This window comes from Drosophila santomea, chromosome 3R (assembly GCF_016746245.2).
Source record: "Drosophila santomea strain STO CAGO 1482 chromosome 3R, Prin_Dsan_1.1, whole genome shotgun sequence".
Classification (NCBI taxonomy): domain Eukaryota; kingdom Metazoa; phylum Arthropoda; class Insecta; order Diptera; family Drosophilidae; genus Drosophila; species Drosophila santomea.
The window spans coordinates 12232396-12251690 of NC_053019.2; the positions used below are offsets into that span (position 1 = coordinate 12232396).

At 43.4% G+C, this 19295-nt stretch overlaps 1 protein-coding gene across 3 annotated transcripts; it reads right to left on the reverse strand.

Moving 5' to 3' along the window:
- Nucleotides 1-1877: 1877 nt before the first annotated feature.
- LOC120453783 lies at nucleotides 1878-8768 on the reverse strand. 3 transcript variants are annotated; one of them, XM_039638632.1, is made up of 6 exons: nucleotides 8447-8768; nucleotides 3937-4341; nucleotides 3760-3845; nucleotides 3405-3488; nucleotides 2547-2797; nucleotides 1878-2186 (listed from the first exon to the last, which is right to left on the reverse strand). In XM_039638632.1, the coding sequence occupies exons 2-6, from the start codon at nucleotides 4331-4333 to the stop codon at nucleotides 2060-2062; spliced, it is 945 nt and encodes a 314-aa protein (XP_039494566.1). In that variant the 5' UTR covers nucleotides 4334-4341; nucleotides 8447-8768; the 3' UTR covers nucleotides 1878-2059. The 3 variants fall into 3 exon arrangements, with proteins under 3 accessions (XP_039494566.1, XP_039494565.1, XP_039494567.1); XM_039638631.1 differs by having other exon boundaries at nucleotides 3937-4344; XM_039638633.1 differs by lacking the exon at nucleotides 3405-3488 and having other exon boundaries at nucleotides 3937-4344.
- Nucleotides 8769-19295: the final 10527 nt, after the last annotated feature.

Genomic DNA, 19295 nt, shown 5'->3' on the forward strand with positions numbered 1-19295 from the left:
ATTGGTTACAGAACAATAAGCCATTTGCGGCAATTCAAACTTTCGCCAGAACGCTCAAAGAATTTGGGAAGCAGATTAATTCCACCGGACAAACAAGAAGTAAATTATAATCTTCGTAAAACAATTTAAGCAGTCTGACAAACTTGTCATTCCCAGACAGTCGGCTGCAGTTGCACCAGCCACGGTGGCCAGAACTTCTGGTGCAAATTAGGTCGTTGTCCAAATTCGATTTTTTCATTTGCAGCGCATTCGCAGCTTTTCTTCACCATCGGCTCCATTTTCCTGGAAGTGCATTCGGTGTCCGAGGAAAGTTTTGCGCACAGCGCTAATTAGCGCACTAAAGATATTCAACACTCAACGTAATTAAATGGAATTTCAAGCGATGCATCGCAGCCGGTCGGAGCGCCAGTTGTCGGTTGCCCGTTGCCAGTTGCCAGTTGTCGGCTGCGAGTTGGGCCAAAAGCGCCTTTAATTACTGGCAGCAGGCTCCTTCGGCCGCTCATGCTGCTCCTGCTGCTCCTGCAGATAGTGGCAGCAAACAATCCGATGGTTGGAGCAACTTTTTCGGTGGGTGGCAGCAGCAAAACTTGGCCGCACAAATTAATCATAACTTTGGAGGCACTGCCACTGCAGCAGGAGCATTGCCTTCATCTTGGACAAAATGTTGCCAGTCGCGCCCCGCCCATTAAATGTGGGTTAGGCCCACTGCAGATATGCCGCCCGAAGTCTCAAGCATGGAATCTGGAGTAAAGTTTCCGCACATTGCATTTGCATGCTACAATTTTCTTTGCGTCGGCGTTGCCGGCTGTCCAATAAATTTCAGCTGTGCTGTAGCATTTATCAAAATAGCAAAAACTTTGAGAGCGGCTGCAGCTGCGCAGTGGCACGAGACAAGACAAGTTCCCTGCCTCTGGCATCCCAAGTTTGCCTGTTTGTTTTCCCGAAATTGCCTCCCGGAAACTTTGCAGTCAGGGCTGAGGGCGTGCTGTCAACTTGGGAGCCCTTATCCTTTCTTGGTAGACTTTACACTGCACCTAACAAAAAATGTCCCTTCTGGGGAAGACCGTTTCTATAATAGTTTAATATATTATATAATATTCTATCTATAGATGTTTCAATTCTTAGGAACTAATTATTACCTTTTAAGAAAACTAAACTTACTACAAATATATTTATAGCTTACTCCAGAACAGCTTGCAGTATAAGAGCAATATTTTCTTTTCAGTGTCACGATTTGCTCACGTGAATATCCCTTGTGCCATCGCCTCGAACTTTAAGTCTGCTTCTGCATGCGGATATGCAATAAGAACTGAGACAGCGACTACTGTTGCATCAAAGCAACTCCGAAAGGGCGGAACTTTTTGACAGCTGGCTTACAATGCAAGGAGAAATGTTGAGAGTTCGATTGCTGGCGCACTGTTAGCACCTACTTTCCATAAAAACCATACACTTAATCCAATTAACTTAATGTCCTTATTAAACCCTATGGTTTTAAACTTATTGATCATTCGCGAAATTCGCCTGAAGTCCGAAGATAGATGACCGTTTCCAATTTCTGTGAACAAGGCCACCACTTCGTATACGTAATACTTACTCCCATAGTTCTGCAAGCAGTGCTGTGAAAACTGCTTGAGAGTATACACTGCTTATGGGACTTCCGGCCAATCTGCTTGCAGTAATACCCAAGCAGTTTACACATTCCTTAGCATTTAGCTTCTGTCAGTGTGTGTGAAAGCTTTTAGGTACGAGCTTTTAAAGAAATAAAATTAAAACTTAACTGAAAATATAATCTGTGACTGACTATTCAATTGACATCTAAAAAAAATTGATAAAAAATAAAACCAAACTAAGTGATTATTTGTATAACTAAAATAGCGTGTTGTCATTTAATGCATGTATTTTTAACGGTTTTCTTTGTCAACTTAGAAGCCAGTCGCTTTTTCCGGCGACCATAAGTACAGATTCTTTAAATAAATAAAATAAATAGCTATCATCTAGGGAAGTCATAAATTAATTTAAATTATTTTAGGGAGAGTCCAGTCGGTGAGCACTGCGAAGTCTAGACCTCGTTGCACTCCAGATAAATCTGGCGACAGTCGAATCCGGAGCGACCTCTGCGTCCGGCGTCGTACAGCTCCTCGAAGTTGCTGCCACTGGTGCGGCCAAGGACGTAGCTGGTGGCATAACTAGATTGGGAGAAGCAAAATGTTCATCAGTTTTTTTATAGAAAGGTAGCCGCTTTACAAGCCTAATGAATTGTCAAGGAGTAGCTCTTTTAAGATTTTTAGAAACTAACAGATTCGGGGCACAAATGTTTAAATAAATGGTTTAAGCTACTGCTAATAGGTCATAGACTTGTTTCAGTGCCAAGTTGTCAATTACAATAGATGTTTTCATATAGCAAATTTCGAAATACTGGAATATCTTTCTATCTCTTTTATCATAATTATGCTCCTCATGATGTGACGATCTATATCTTGACATTGTGCCAATATACTGATGTAGAAGCAATGCTCCAAACTGACCAAAATGCAGTTTGTACTTACGATCCCAGCTGGCAGAAGATGCTGCTGCCGCCGATCTCGCGGACGCACTCCGTGTTGGCGTCGCACATGTAGCGCTGCGTGCACTTGTCCTCCGAGGTGCGGTAGGTGCGGACGTAGCCCTTCATCAGCGAGATTCCGGCGACGACGGCGTCGCTCACCGAGTCCCGCTTGCCCATGGAGCGGGCGGTCAGGGAGCGGTGCGAGAAGGAGGTCTTCAGGGCGTCCAGCAGGTTCATCACGATCTGAATGAACTGTGGATGCGGAAGGGGGAGCGTTTTGTTCAGTGGAGTGGAGTGTGTGTGTGTGTGTGTGATAGGTAGAGGGAACACGGGGTTGATGAGGTAGATGGAGTAGATGGGGTAGAGGAAGCATTAGTCAATTAGTCTTGCATTTGCTGTGCCAATACTAGAGTGGTGTCAGTGGTGTGTGTGTGTTTCAGAGCGTGTGTTTCGGAGTGTGTGTTGCTGTGCATAGAAACAATTTACATTCTTCGCACTGGGCAACAAGATTCAGGTGTAAATTATTCAACTAATTAGCTAATCCGGGTCCCATTGACTACTATATAAATAGCCCTCAATGGTCAGCCAAAAACATAATGAAATCAAAACAAAAAGAAACGCTTCAAATGATTTAGTAGCTAGGCAATTGCCGTCTAGAAAATGTGTCTCATCTTATTGTATTGTGTTGTATCAACATTTCCAAAACCTTATAATAACAAGTAGTAATTAATTGCAAATGAGATATTTTACCCCCAAAAGATGTTCAATCAGTAGCGTACATTTACTTAGCCCTATTCACACCCAAATCTTGTTGCTTGGTGTTGTTCTGTGTGTTGTGAAAGCAATAAAGATGTTTTACCTCGCCAGCTTGCTTGGCCATCGAGTTGACTTGGTCGGGGTCTCTGGAGCCTAAAACGGCAGACATCACAGCCACCAATATGCCCTGTGCGATTATTAGCGAGGTAGAGGTAGAGGAGGTAGGCGGGAAGCAATCATAATCAAGAGAATAAGAAGAGCCAGGCACCCAGAATCAGTATCAGTATCAGAATCGGAATCAGAATCAGTATAAGATATAGGATATACATAAAACAAAACGTAACGAAACAAAACGGTAACAATCGAACAGCAACAATTACGATAAAGCAAAACAAAAGTGGCACAAAAGCAATCAGTGAGTGTATACCATGTTATGGGCTAATGGATCGATAGATTACCTGCATGGGAGATCCACCGTTGTCGACCTTATCGATGCCATCGCTCGGGGCTCCGCCGCCCAGCAAGGTGTTGATGATGCGAAGACCTGCAGAGCAACGAACGGGGATCAGTTATGGGAATTTGTTGTTTTGCTTTCCTTAGACACCATTAAATCTAAATCAGACTCAGACGCTTACCCATGGAGATGACATTCGCCCAGGGACTGCCGCCCAAGCCAATGGAAGTGTCCACATCGTCGGACTTGGTTGGTGCGTTAACGGCGCCGTTGAAGAACATGGTCATCACGGTGGACAGCATGTTGGACCAGGTGAAACCGCCGGGTCCTCCCACACTCTCCTGGATCTGATTGGTCTCCAAGTCGTCCTCGATGTCGTCCAGAGCCACCTTCTTCGAGGCATTCGGCTTCACCGCAAACTTCCTGGCCACACTCTCATCCCGGTAGACAGGTGACTGGGTCACCTGGTGCTGCCGTTGATAGACCTCCTGCTGTGGGAATGCGTAGGTCATCAGCAGACAATTGCTGGCCACTATGGAGAGCAGCAGGCAGGCGTGTACTTTCCGTTGATTCCACATGACGACGACTGCTGGAAGAGACCGAGACGGGAATGGGGAATGGGTTAAACCTATTTGAAATTCATTGGGGGACGGACACCAAGCCATCCGCATAACAACACTTTCACATTGCCCAACCGAGTGCGCTGGAGTTTCCTGAACTCAGGCACGGGTTGAGCATTGGAATCAGCGGTGGCCCATTTGGATGGCACATGCTTGGCCCCATTGAGATTTGCCATTACATTATGTTATTGAAAAATAAGTTGGACTTTAATAAATAGATTCCTGGGAAACCTTAAAATATTTTCTATTCCTGCTTGACGAAGAAAAACGAGTTTATTTTATTGATATTACAAAAAGCTCTTATAATAAGCTTGTGATTCTTTTTCTAACGTTTTCAAGTCTAATAAAATATTTAATAATTATTTTCCGTTGCATTTGAATGTCAAGTGCTTCCCAAAGTCATTGTCAAAAATTTTCCCATTGCCCAGGCCTTGAATATGTTACAGTTTCCATGGAAAACTAGATAAGAAAGTTGTAGCGGCGTGTAATTAAAGGCGAGCCGTCTTCACTCGCTTCCGAAACATCTAGAAACGAGTCAAACTGCTCCCAATTAAGGTGTCGGTCAAACCGAACCCGTTTCCCCAGTGGAAATCCGCGGAATGAAGAGGAGCACTCGAGGCATGGCTATCCACCGACCGAGTGGCAGGTTGGGCAACATAGAAAGCCGCCACAGGTGGGGTGGCAAGTACCGGCAATTAGCAGCGACTTCCTCGCGGGTAGATATTTATTAGCGATATTATCATCGAGCACCATTCACAATTGGTCAGTCCACGGCTGCGAATCATAATGGGATCGCGAATGTGAGTGGCTGGGTACTCCTCACCTCTGGGTCTTCTGTATTGCCACACAACCAGTTCCAGCTAGCGGTTCTTTTCGCTCAGATGTCATGCAACAGGTTCCCGTTACAATTAATAAAGCCAGCGAGGCTGTGGAATGCCAATGGCTGGGAGAATGCATTGATTTCCATTTGATTGCTGGCCGAGAACAGGCTCTCCAGAATGGGTCAGTGCGGAGATGTAAATTGTGGTGCCATTGATCAAACGGGCAACTCCATCGGAGTTGAGTTTTGATGGCTTGTGACACAATGCGACCCAGTTCCATTTCCCAGCTGGAAATTATGGTGGCCATGTAAATTTAGAAAGCTGTTCGAGCGGGAGACTCTGGCTTTGAGCGTGATTCAGCGATTAGTGGTGAAGATAATGGTAATTAATAGCTGGAATGTGTGGCAGAGAAATTTTATTGATCGCGGCAAATTAGCCGTGGAAATTGTGATGGACAAATTAGTCACATCGATATCGCCACTCTGGTCTTTTATGACATAATTCTACTCGCATGCCTGCTTGCTACATGTGTTAGTTCCCTCGTTATCTTAGGCCGGCTTTTCTCTCTCTTTATCTATCTATCTGTTGTTAAAAGGAAAACACGCAACTCTAATTGGAAACTTTGCACGCTACTCTTACTTTCATGGCCTGCCTTAAAACGGCAATTAAAAATCTTCACAAACAGCGGGCAATATAACTATTTCAATAACAAAATAAAACGAGAGCAGCATTTACACTTGCCAATTGCCGTTGGTCAAAAGTCGCAAATTAGAAAGTGTGGAAACCGACAGAAACGAACAGAAACGGCCAGAAAGAGAAACAATTTTTCGAGTCACGGAGGCGGGGGTGTAACAATAACCAAGTTCTTTGCCACTTCTCTGCCGAGAAATATCATTGTATAGTAATTTATGTGCTTGTCTCTGAGATATTTATTTTCATTTTCGTTTGCGGTCTCGTGCCAAGGCACGCTCCACTGGCTCCTTGGTCAAAGTCAAAGATGATGATGATGATGATGAGAAAGCGGCAAAACATTCGTGATTTGCGGTAAGTGAGCAAGCTCTTCGTCGTCGTCTTCTTGGGTTTCTGGGAGTGGATCGGCTGAATTGGAGGGCCCTGAGTCATTCTGCGGGCTCAGCCGGGTTTCTAGCCGGTCACGGACAGGTTTCCGGCTGAGAGAAACTCAGGCAGCCTCAAAAAATGCACATTTCACTTTCTTTTCGCCCAGAATCAAGCCAAGGTTTATTGACCAAGAAAAGCAACTCTAAATAAAAATTTAATTAAGTGTTTAAGAGCGGCAATTGCTTGCCGTCGAGTGCTTAACCTTAATTGGCATGCCCAGCGGCTTTCTAGCGAGTTTGTGTCTTAAGTCTTTCGTTTCCACTCGATGGTCAGCAACCCCTGACAGCAAACCGCTACCTAGCTGTCAATGGGCCAAATCGCGCACTAACTGTGCTGCATTTTAATGTGAGCGGCTGGTGGATTGATTATTGAGTAAGACCCTAAGCCCTGATGCAATCCCATGGCGGGATGAGCTATGAGCCGAGCGGTCCACTTTTTGCAGATACAACTTCTGCTGGAAACTTTTACTGACCCCGAAACCCAGTCGGCAGCGGGCAAAATGACAACCAACTTAAGGCCGCACGAAAGCAGAACCAATTGCACTTGCAATTTCCACAGCCATTATGGTTATTAGTCAGCTGCATTTGATGGACAAATTGCAGCTGCCATTGTTGAGCCTCGCTTTGTTTAATCCACAAATAGTTGTGCAGTTTTCCTGCATGGAAAGGAAAATAGATTCAGTTTGTCTCGAATCCGATCGCACCAAACATAAACTGTATTAAACACGACCTAACAGCCTCAAAGAAAAACTTTCACCTCGCTCAGCCTGACAACCGACAACGACAACCGCAAAATGCCAAAAGCAACGACGGTCAATGAATGAAAGTTACAAAAAAATAAAACGACAAATACTTGCTTCAAGGCAGAAAAAAGCAGAGAGTCTAGGAGTGCACACGGGCGAATGGGTAAACAAATAGCAGACAATTTTAACCTTTTTGCAAGCAATTAAACTAAAAATATATTTTCTATGGGAGTTGGCCAGAGACTTGGCCAAAAGGCAGGCGTTAATTGGCCGATCCACACCGGAGAGAGATATTCCAATTCCGATTCCGAGACAGAGACAGATACGGAACGAAGTCGGATACCCACATCGAATCAAGGCCACAGACAAAACGGCCACAAGGCCTCACCACCTGAAAGTGGGGTGTGTGTGTGGTGTGGTGGTGTGTGGCTGCCTTCTCCTGGGTACTCAAAACCGAAATTCTTTGCAGCGGCAGTCAACTGGCGCCCATTTGGGTCAGTGGGCGGCCATCATCGGTGCACGACGCGTTGGTAGTTTGGCTTGAAAAGAACTTGGCTGAATGCACATATCCGTGTGTGTGTGTGTGTATGTGTGTGTGTGTGCCCGACGCACCTCATCGCACCTCGTCAGAGAAATGGAAGGCCCCACCCGTCTCCCGTCTTTCGTCTCCCGGGTGGAAAGAGAAGCCCCTGGTTTCGAACGCTTTGACATGTTCATGCTCCTCCGTCCAGTCGATGGGTTTCTGTTTGCTTTTTCATGCAAAGTTGTTAACTCGTTTAACAGAAATCTCCTCTCTTTCCGCTACTCCCGGTTGTTGCCTTTTTCATTGCTGGATTTATGCCCCGAGTTCTGTTATTTCTTTTTGGCCTGACCCAAATATTTGGCTCTTGCCATATAGCCCCAATTTGTTCGACAAACAAACGCACGACACGACTCGAGGCCAAATAGTGGCAGTCGATCAATTGTCAATAACTTTCTACTACGAAATTCTAGCTGAACGCACTGCAGTATTTGCTTTTCGAATTAGACGTTGTTGATTTCTGCTTTAAAATTGATTTATGGCGTTTTTATAATATCTATCCATTTGTTAAATAGTTATTTTATGTATATAAAAATGGGAAGAGATACTGACACCTAAAATTCCAGATGTTAAAAATCTTTTCAAATAAAAATAAGTTTTTTTTTTAGCGTGTAGTAAAGATTTGCCAATTTCCACATTTAAGTGTATTCCTAACTGTATGACTGAATTCATGTGAAGAAAAATAAGCATTTATTTTCGGTCATTGAATTAATATCCCTTCAATGTCACTAAAGTGACTTCAACGTCGGTCACTTCAATGCCACTAAAGTTACTCCAATGTCCTTTCATCATTGAAGCACTTCTCTTACCTGTCTATTTATCTGCAGTCTGCTAGTTGTCGAGCTCGAAGCAATTTAAATTTTAATTACAGCTGCAGCTGAGTTCGTTTGGCTGGTCGCACTAGAAAAAGTGCAGACTTCAGCACGCGATTGTCAAGCACACAATTCACTTAAAAATTCACCCAAAACTTTGCACACGAAAATTGCTCTCTCTTTTTGAGACAGTCGGATCGATGGCAACTTTCTTCGTTAACTTCGATCTTCGAGAGTGTTCGGATTTTACTTGGCACTACAGCTATAGCTGGTTACTTGCTGCGATTTGAGCTGTTGCTGTGACGGCTGCTAAAGTTGTCTGAAACGGCGATCGCCTTGAACTTCTGCTTTTATAGCCTGACCCATTTTGCCGTCTTCGCGATGGGCCTGGAATCGAGCCGAAGAAATGCAGCCGCAGTGGCTCGAAGGCGAACATGTTGGAAGGCGGCGATAGTTTCACACTTGTCAGTGCGCTCTAAAAACAAGCTTATACTCGTATAGAAGAAGATACTGTATTTGCCATATGTTAATCCACTCATTTAATATATTACTCTTTAACACAAGAAAATGGATTAAATAGTCAAATAATAAATAAATTGAAGTAGACTTTTTAAAAAGGTAAATCTACTTTATTTTAGAATAAAATAGATGGTCACTTCTCTAATCAGCAGTGCTGGCCATCTTATAAGCCCTGCTTACTGCTGAACGGAAAATGGCCAGATTCGCATCACTGATCCCATGCGTGTGGTGGCGCCTGCGCAGCTGACAAACGAGGTTCGAAGAGCGGTTTGAGCTCGAACATGTTGTGGCTAGTCAGATCGCAGGTGTGACTTCGTGGACACGATCCATCTTTTGCCTGTTGTGTTGGCTCCGTTTTGTTTGCCATTACCTTAATGCGTTTATGGCCCATTGTTGTCTGCTGCCTGAAAAATGGGCGTTAACGGTTGGTGTTAATCTACCTGGTTGAACTGCCGTCAAGGTCTTTCATCTCATTTACATCTCATCGCTGAACAGTCGATCATGTTCCTTCAAGTGGGTGCAGAGTTATTGTTCTTCTGGGACCTTGACTAGGACAGCTCATCTTGAAATGGTTTTGAAAGACTCAGAAACAGAGTGATTCACAAGGCTTAAGCCGATTGCTTGGTCCAATATGGGTCACTGGTAAATTAGGAAACTTCTGCGCAAAGAAAACATTTCAGGGGATTGCCAGGAACAAAAGATTGGTTTTTTTTTGTACAAGTTTAACTAAAAGTGTGTCCCCGTCTCAGTCCAGCGACCAACACTTTTACCAGCTCCTGCTGGCCAACTACACGTGCAAAAAAGTTTAGCCATTCAGGCAAAAGTTTGCTGAGAATGTCTGCCAGACATCCAGTCGTCCGAAAACCCCATCGTCTCCAGCCCAGAAGCTGAGGCATTTGAACCCTTGCGAAATCAAATCGGAAAATAGAAATGGAAATGGAACAACCAACGAAGGTTGCCATCTTGAAATGCAGTTGTGTGTGTTTACATTTAGTTGTATTCGATTTGCATACCCGATTGGGATTGGGATTGGGATTGGGATTGGGAATGGTATTGGGATAGCAAGTGAAGGGGAAGCTGGAAGGTGGAGTTCTTGGTTCTAGTCCACCGTAAATCAATGCCAACTGTGCGGGCAATCAGCATTTGGGGAGAGACTGCTTTAACCCGTCCGAGTGGATTATTAAGTGGTCTTCGAGCCGAGTCAAGTGCTCCTGCTCTGTTCTCTGTGGTTTGCTTATTGAATAAATGCGGTGGGATTTATGCAAATCCTTGCGATGCACTCCAAAAATCCCCACACACGCCAATGGAGAGGATGACCACTCGGGCATATGCTTAATGCGGCCATAATTGCTCCGCATTTGTTATCGCCGAGCGGGCTGACTTTGCATATCGGGCACTTTCAGCTGTAGCCGGCATTACCGATTCGGAGGGATTACCGATTTCCCGCTTAATTTATGTGCCCAGCTCGATTTTGTTTGGCAATTCCAATATTTGTGTTTACATTTGGCAGTCTCATCCATTCGCCGCCCCTCAATCACATTAGCCTAATGATTTCCCTGTCAACCGACAGTGCAAATCAATGGAACTGGGGTAGCCGCAGACTAAACACGAAGCATAAATCAGCTTATCAAATCGGCATTCAGTAGTTTGGCTTATAATTTGTACAGGCAACACAATATTTGGCATAAATGATGAATTGTTTGCGGAATATTGCACTCGCCAACGAGTGAGACTGAGTGCCAGTGCCAGTGCATGTTTGTTCGCGATGTGGTATTATCAGATAATTCCCAATGGAGAAACAGCCGGAAACAACTAATTTGGGGGAATTTAGTTTAAAATAAAATTTTAATTCCGTGTACTAAGGGCGGAAAGCATTGGCGGTCGATATTTCTCCTATCAAAATTCTCATAAATAAATATTCAGCCAATATTTTACACTTTGACATCGAAAAACATACAATGGCCCTATCTACATAAATTCATGAAAATTAGAACCTTACAAATAAGTACATTTTTCTAATTTTTAATTTGGCTAACAGCATTACAGAACAATTCGAGGAGGTGGAAATTTTTCCACCTTCGTATTTAGCATAACATTATAACGAAAACTGAGCTTAAAGAAATCGAAACTCGACAACAATTAGGAAACAATTTAATTCAATTAGCAAGTTCTTTGGCCCCAAAATTCTGGGTCCGAATTAGCAAGCCAACCCGAAGTGAAATGGAGAAAAAAGCTGACCCACATTTGGGCGGTGGAGTGGAGCAGACAAACCGAAATCAAGGCATTAAAAAAAAATACAGAGGAAAAAGTGGTGCGTCAACATCGAAATTGCGAGGGAAAGAAATCGAACAACTTAGTTGCACGCTTTTAGGCTGATGAAAATTTATGCACAGAACTCCAGGGGACTTTCCCCGATCATGATGTGTGTGCGCTGCGAGAGTCTACTAATATGAAATCAATAAATTGTAAGCATTTTTTTTATTGCCCTCCCCAGCCGGGAAGAAGCCTTCTCTGTTTTTATTTACTCGACTTGGCTGTTTTCTCCCCGCTCCTTAGCATAAAGGATAAAGACGCCCAAAGACGATGATGCTGCTGTCCTAACTGAACCGGGTCTGGGTTCGGGATTGGTATTGGTATTGGGACTGGGACTGGGATTGCGATTGCGAAACTGCCACGCTCTGCGAGTTTATCAGCGCAACAACCACTCGAGGAATAATGATGTCTGCCGGCTGAGGAGTCGAGTAACAAGGCACTGGCAATGGCAGTGACAGTGGCAACAGAATACTGAAAACTGAATACTGCACAATGCCGAATGGAATAAAACCGAACGGAGCTGAATGAAAAAGAACAGTCACTCTGTGGGCAAAGGCCAAGACAATATTGTCATGTCTCATATTAAATATGCCTTTCTTACCCAATACACATGTACATGTATACATTTATGCAGTTGTGCTCCTTAAACAATAAGAAGGCGAGCAGCAAACGCCCTTTGCCATGGCAACGAAAATTGAAAGGGGAAATAAGTTTATAAAATATTGCAGCGATTATATGAGATTTGGAACAGAACTAAGGGCCGTGCTGCATGCACACATCATTTCCGAGATTCTAAAGTGGGTAATCGCCTTTTGAAAGACTTTTGCTTCCATTTTGCCAGTCGGTTCGGTTCATAAATAGACTTGAATGTGGAGAACAATAAAACAGAAATAAAGGGAAGACCACAAGACGTTGAGCACAGCAACAAGGTTTCTCTTATTAATTATGACTTTGAAATTCACACAAAGGTTTCGCACATGCATGTCAAAGTCTGAAACAGAAAGGGTAATTTTTTATGGATAAATCCAATTAATATTAGGAGCTTAGCTGATTGGGGAATTTCACATTTCCTGAGAAAGCGAATTTAATACTTCTTAGACTGCGTTGCTTTCAGAATTTACCTTAAAATTCCCTCATTGCAAGTTCTCTATGCGAACTTAAAGCCATAATGGATTCCTAAATGGACCACCCATTTCGCATATTTCACGGGGCATCAATGACAGGGAATAAGTATAGACCAACGCCCACCCATCAACAGCCGCTCAAATACAGGCCAGGTCAGCTTCGGTCAGTAATGAACTTATGCAAATGAGTGAGTTATACCGCGCACAGAATATTGCATTTGAATCAATATCCTGAATATCCTGGAGACTGCAGACATTTGCATACATGCGACTTGAAATCACCAGGCCACGGCAGGTGAAAATGCAAAAGGGTGGGAGAAACTAACGAAGGCAATAGGATATTTTGGGAGCCAGAGCAAAATCGCATCGTGATGAATTTTAAATGCAAAAGCCGAAGCTTGCTTGTATTTAACCTTTAAAGGGCTTGAAGCATAGAACAGCATTTTTTATTGCCATCCATCAAAATGTACTTAAACATTAAAAATACATACACGCTGGCAACATTCTTTGGCCCTTTAAAAGTGAAAATCAAACACATGTTGGCCAATTTTTACGACACAACTTTTGTCCGATGCGGGTTTATAATGCAAGTTTAATCATATAACAGTGTGTGCGGCGGCATATTTATATAATTTAGTTTGCATGGAAATCTGCGCAACATCCGCTGGCAGGCAGATGGCAATGGCAATATTACCGGCAGATCCGGGCAACTCTCCTCCGCAACAGCTGCTGACGAATGCCCTGGCCCAAGGGTATAGGGTTACGGGACTCCCGCCTCCGATCCTGCCACCAAATCTCCGGCTCTCCAGTTCTACGCTTCGCGCATTGAGCACCGGCAAAGATAAAGTACATTTCTGTGATAAATATAACAACAAGTACCCGAGACACGCACAAGGGCCCATCGGGGCTCGGGTGGAAACGCATCCAAATTTGGAAGCCCCATCTTGGAGCCCAAGGTTGGGGGCACTGAAAGGGGGATGCACACGAAAAAAATATGAATTAAATATTTGAATTAAATATACTATTATATTAAGGTGGTCATTGGACTTAATGAATTGTTATACCCCTTTTTTAAGTATACTATCTTTATTCCAATGTAAATGCCAGAAATTAGTAATAATGGGGTACTGTTACATTCTTTCTTAAAATGAGCTCGAAATTATCGTACTGTGCACTTTTTGGCAGCTGTTATAATGATGCCAGCGATACATCATCGCAAAATGCTAACATTTTCGGCAGCCCCGGCAGTCAACAGCTGTTGCCGCTGATGAATCCTTTGGGTCCGGCCAGCCAAGGGTATCGCATCCTTGCCTTGTGAGTGAGAGTGCGAGTGGGTCCTTCCCCGCCCTCTAATATTTCAATATTTTGCGCATAAAAAGGCGCAAGTTATTTTTCATACTCTGCCACACCTCCCATCGTTGCCGTTGCCCCTTTTTTTCGTTTTTGCTAATTTTCCTACCGAAACCAAATAAATCGTAGAAATATTCAAAAGTTTGCCTCATGGACAAAGATATCGCAGAAGTTGGCAGCAACAAGAACAACGTAATTAACAGCCATAGAATATTCAAGACACGCACAAAATATTCCAGTTTCCTATTTTCCACGATCCCATTTGGCAGTGAAAGAGTTTGCCGTTTGTGCTTGGCAAAAAGCACACACTCATATGAATCGTTTTAATTTGTTGTGCGTGCTTTGTTTATGCGAAATCTGCATTTGCGACCAGTTCGTTTTGAAAAATTGGGATGGCAAAAATTCTGCATGGCAGTTGAAATAGGAAGCCAGCAGCAGAATGGCCTGAAAGCCGCTTAAAAACGAAATTGAATGTTTTCGAGATGAAGCAATGGCCACTTCTGGTATGTAATGCGATAAGTCTGAAGAACCTAAAAGGAAAATTGGTCCAAATAGGAAAAGGGCCCTGAAATAAACAGAACAGAACTATACGGGAATTCAGCAAAAAGTATAAGAAAAAACCAGTTTCATACATACTGAAAAAATTAGGGTTAAACTAAACTGTTAATAGATAGCTAGTTTTACACAAACATGTTTATAAAACATGAAACGGGTCATTTGTAATCGTGAAATTGGGGGAAAAATGGCAGAACACACCGTTTTTACTCATTCTATAATAACTATAAATTGATGTAGGGCACAAAAAATACAATGGCTATTGAACCAAATGAATGCAGAAAAAACTTCGTGTGCCATGAATGGAGAAGGCTTTGTATTGCACACCTGTAACATCAAACTCGCAAAGCACCTACAAAAAATATACTATTGTGATACAAATATGGTGAAATGTATGGGTAGTTAATATAATCTTATTTTATGCATAGCAAATGTAATTGGATTTACGATCTAATGTTTTACATGCATACAAATTAAGGATAGCAAAAATAATATTTTTTCCATACCAATACTGAACAATAAATGGTTTATCCAAAATAGCACAAAATTATTAATCACCTAACACTGTTCATCTCCAAATGACAACAGCGCGGTTGATGATTAGATGGCTTCAAGTCAATCTATAAGGACAAGACAAAGCTGGAATCCCTCGCTCATGGGAGACTGGGGCAAGCCGGTGAATATATCTTGGTCAACAGACAAAGAGCTTTCATTAATTCAATATGCTTACGGGGGAGGTCAACTATCATTAACTAGCGCAGCAGCAGACAAGCATCGTTCTAATGATGAAGACGATGATAACCGATTGGTAGTGCTACTGTGAGTGGATAGTAGTGATGTGTATACGTGGAAATGAATTAGTTTGCATTAAGTATACGCCGCAGTGTACACAGCAGACGCTGAGGAGGATTTAAGAAGTAGATGTGAGTGTGCTGGTGCTTGTGATTGTGCTTGTGCCTGTGCTTGTGTTTGTGCTTGTGAGGCAGGACTTATGACTCTCGCTCATTTGGCTGCCGTCGTAGAGTGGCAGCAGCCCTCGGGGAGATTAAGTTCCAGCCACCTCCTCTCATCCCCAGGAGGCCTCTGTGTGTGTGTGTGTGAGTGTGAAGCATGGAATATTAATTCCTTAAGTAATTCACAACATTTGCAACTAATGTTTGTTAATGAGCTATGCCACATCTCCCCGCATCCTGGTATCCTGGCATCGTGGCATCGTGGCATTATGGCATCCTGGCGTTCGCCAGCGATTTTGGCCATGCCGGAGGTCAAGGCGAGTGCTGCGGAATGTCTGCTGCTGGTGAGGCTGCTGGTGATGCTGATGCTGCTTTCCGACTTGTTAAATGCTGGAATTACCAAAGTGGAAAAGTGAAAAGGTCCCTCAGCAGGGCCGGCGCCTGGTGGCTCAAGACAGCTTCGGTCTCAAAGCCGCACACATAACACTTAATGAAATAATTATGTATAGCAAACAACCTGTCGTTATATGCCCGCCTTGGCCATCACCTTTGCCGCAGAGACTTGCTTTTGACTTTCATTAATTTGATGACATCCAATCTTAATTATTATGCATTTAATTAGATGGCCCTTTCGCCCGAAGATCTTTAACCGTACTGAAGGTACTGAATGTACTGAATGTACTGAGCTGTATCCAGCTGTGTACCCACATCTGAATCGATCCCAGACCAGCAACTACACGTGTGTCACAGCACCCAAGCGAGTTTATCACATGCTAATCAGACCGCTTTTCCATTTTGTATGCAACAAATGGCGAAAAGGTTGCAACTTGCCAGCGGGTGGGGGCTTGTAAAATAATTTGAAAACACGGCATTAGCGTAATGAAGCATGCAAAAGTGGGCGGTCGCCCGGGGGGCGCGTGTGAAAAGTGAAAAGTGGGGGAAGCTGTTGGCAAGCAGGTGAAAAGCGCACATAAATGCCAGAAGTTATGCAAGTCCTTAACTTTCATGAGTATGCCACGCTGACAGACGAGCTATCTGGTGGGTGTGGTGTTGACGAAGTGGGCGGAAAGTGGGCTTGGGAAAGTGCGCTGGAAAAGGGTGGAAAAAGGCGGAAAAGGCTGCGCCAAAGAAAAACTGTTGTTGCAAATGCAGATAGCACTGGCTGCTGGCTGGGTGCAAGTGGCGTATCACACATGTTTGTCATGTGAATGGCGCTGCCTCAAAGTGTCTGTCTGGATTCAGGTTGAGTGCGAGTTCTCTCGCAGAACTTTTCACCGCACTCATACTTGCAGCCATTTACAGAGAAAAAAAACATGGTTTTAAATTGCCTTTCTTTAGCCAAGTAAAAAGTTATCGAGTATTAGCAATCTTTCTTGTAAGTCTTTAGCACTACAAAGAAAATTGCTGCTTACAAAACAAAATGTTTACAAAAAACAATATCAAATGGTCAACGCTTATAAAAAGAAAAAAGTTGTATTCTTATTCTGAAAGGCATTTTCTATACCTATAAAAGTTTAGAAATGTTTCCACTGTTGTATTCTTCTGTATCTTTTTTCGTTATCATACTGAGCGGATAGGAAATGAAGACCATAATTTTTCCCTGTGCACTAACGCCCATTTCGGAAAGCCTCGTATTCTTATTCAGTGCGTAATCTTCACCTTTTTCACAGTTTTCCCGTGCACTTTTATTGCATCCTTTCAGGGCGTCCTGAAAGGTGGTCCTGCAAGGTGGCGAGGTGGTGGGAAAACCAGAAGCTTGTATCGACAAAAGTTGCACCTTGAATTTGCCACTTTATGCCGCGAGCTCCCCGCACTTTGCCGCCAGTTAAGTAGTTGTAAGCTGCATAATGTATTTACGCAAGCACCGGAAATTGGGTGCCACGAGCTGGGTGGCAAGGCAGCCATAAAGCCTTGTGGCAGCCATCGTGCTAAACGCGCATAGACAAGTGTGATCCCCTGCGGATGCCAGCGGAGTGCTGGGATGAGTATGTGGATGTGGATGGGGATGGGGATGGGGAAGTGGATGGGGATGCGGGCACTCTTCGGCTTCTGCTGGCATATTTTATGGCGTTCTGAATCCAGCTAAATTGCAACAACTCGCTGCTGCGGAGCGGATTTGATTAATATGCAACGTGCACGTAGTTCGGAATGCTGTGGTTTACTGCCACCCATATGGCTGAGATTTTAAACTCGTTCGGTGCCAAATTAACGTTTGCTGAACGTTAAATTTTTGGGCGAATTAATGTGACTTCTCCCAGAAGCACAAAGCCTTAATATCCCATTTAAGCAGTATTAATAAAACCAGAAATGTATTTCCCTTGCCAACTGCGACTATATATGCAGATGCTGGTAATTTCGGAAATTTCTTTGAATGGGAACTTTATGTTAATTCCCGGTGTAATTGGCCAACATTTAGTTTTTAAAACTGACTCGGCACGATAAAGGAGCGCCGAATACAATGCAAATATAGAACTTTCACGAAGGGAAAGCAAAAGGATAGGTGCGCTGGGGCTTTGACATTCATTGATGGAGTTCAGGGCCCAAACCATTTGCTCGCCCTCATTGTCATAATCATCATCAGCCTTGGCAACCGCCAGGCGGCAAATTTTGTGCGGCAATATGCAAATTAACTTAAATGTCAACGTTGGTAAAATTTTAAAAACGACAAACGCAGAATTCCACTCGAAAAAGGGTGGCGAACGTGGTCGGCAGCAATGGAAGCACTGCCAGCGATGGCAGGAATGGAAATTCGTTGGATTTGTGCACCAAATACGGGGACGAGCCAGCAGAGAGATGGTGACAAACTGCAAACGTCAACCAATTCTTTTCTGCCCCCTCTACTACGGTAGGAGTACAGGAGCTGGGAGTGAGTGAAACTCGGTGACAATGATGTTAACTAGAGTGTGAAAACTATGATTGGCTGACAACCAGGAGCAGCCAGAAGAGCTGGATCGTGATGCAGGATGCGGGATGCGGAGCAGGGCTTGTCCCAGGTACAGCCTGATTTATGCCATATTCTTGCTCATTTCACCGCTCAGGGGTCGTCACCTGCAACGCATCGCATCGCATCGCATCACATCGCTCGTCACATCTTCGCGAGTCGGCAACCACTTTTGCGTACGCTTGTTGAAACAAATGCCACAAACGGTTTTCATTCTCATTTTCATTTTTCATTTGCTCGCCGCTAACGCAATCCGACTTCCTTGAAGAATCTTTAAGCACCCTGGAACATGCATTTCGCTGTAGAAGCTGCCATATTTGACATTATCAAATGGACATGGCTTTTGAATTTGCCTTCAAAACAAAGCTTTTTAGGTGACTAATAGGTTTTTAGCCGAACAAATTCGAAAGAGAATAATCAAATAAGTAGTCATGCCTGGTTTCTATAATTCCATTAAACAAAATAGAATTTATGAGGCTTAAAAAGTAAAAATGGGCTAAATTTCATTAAATAAAATAATTTGAATAAAATGCGGGAAAGTATAGTTTAAAATTCACAAAAGGCCATCGGCTGCCGAATTCAGAATTCCGAATTCCGAATTCAGAACTAATAAGCCGAGTCCACAACATGCGGGTATAACTCGCACAGTTGGCCACGCCCTCTGACCGCCCAATAACCGCAGAAAATTACTGTTGAATTCATTTCAGCAAAAGTTGCCTGTTGGGCCACGGGTGGAAATATTTTGACATCCAGTTGGTTTGCAAGCCATCCGGATTTTACATCACTTTAATACGTTGTTTGTGCGAAAAAATGGTGTCCCCCTTTTAATCCCCCGCTCCTCGTGGTTTTCTGGACTGTATGCCATTGGTGAATATTTAACCAACTTGTCTGAAATTCTAAAGCGACGTTGGAATACGTGAGTTGACTAGACCAAGACGGTAAGGTGGCATGGATTTTTACAGAATTTTACATCAGTGGGAATTTGATTAGAAAAATGTTTTTGTTTAGCAAATGGTCAGCATGTGTCCAAAGGTTTAATGGTATGTAAACTGATTTCAGGAAGTAATCGATTTGAGTCCGTTGAAGAAATT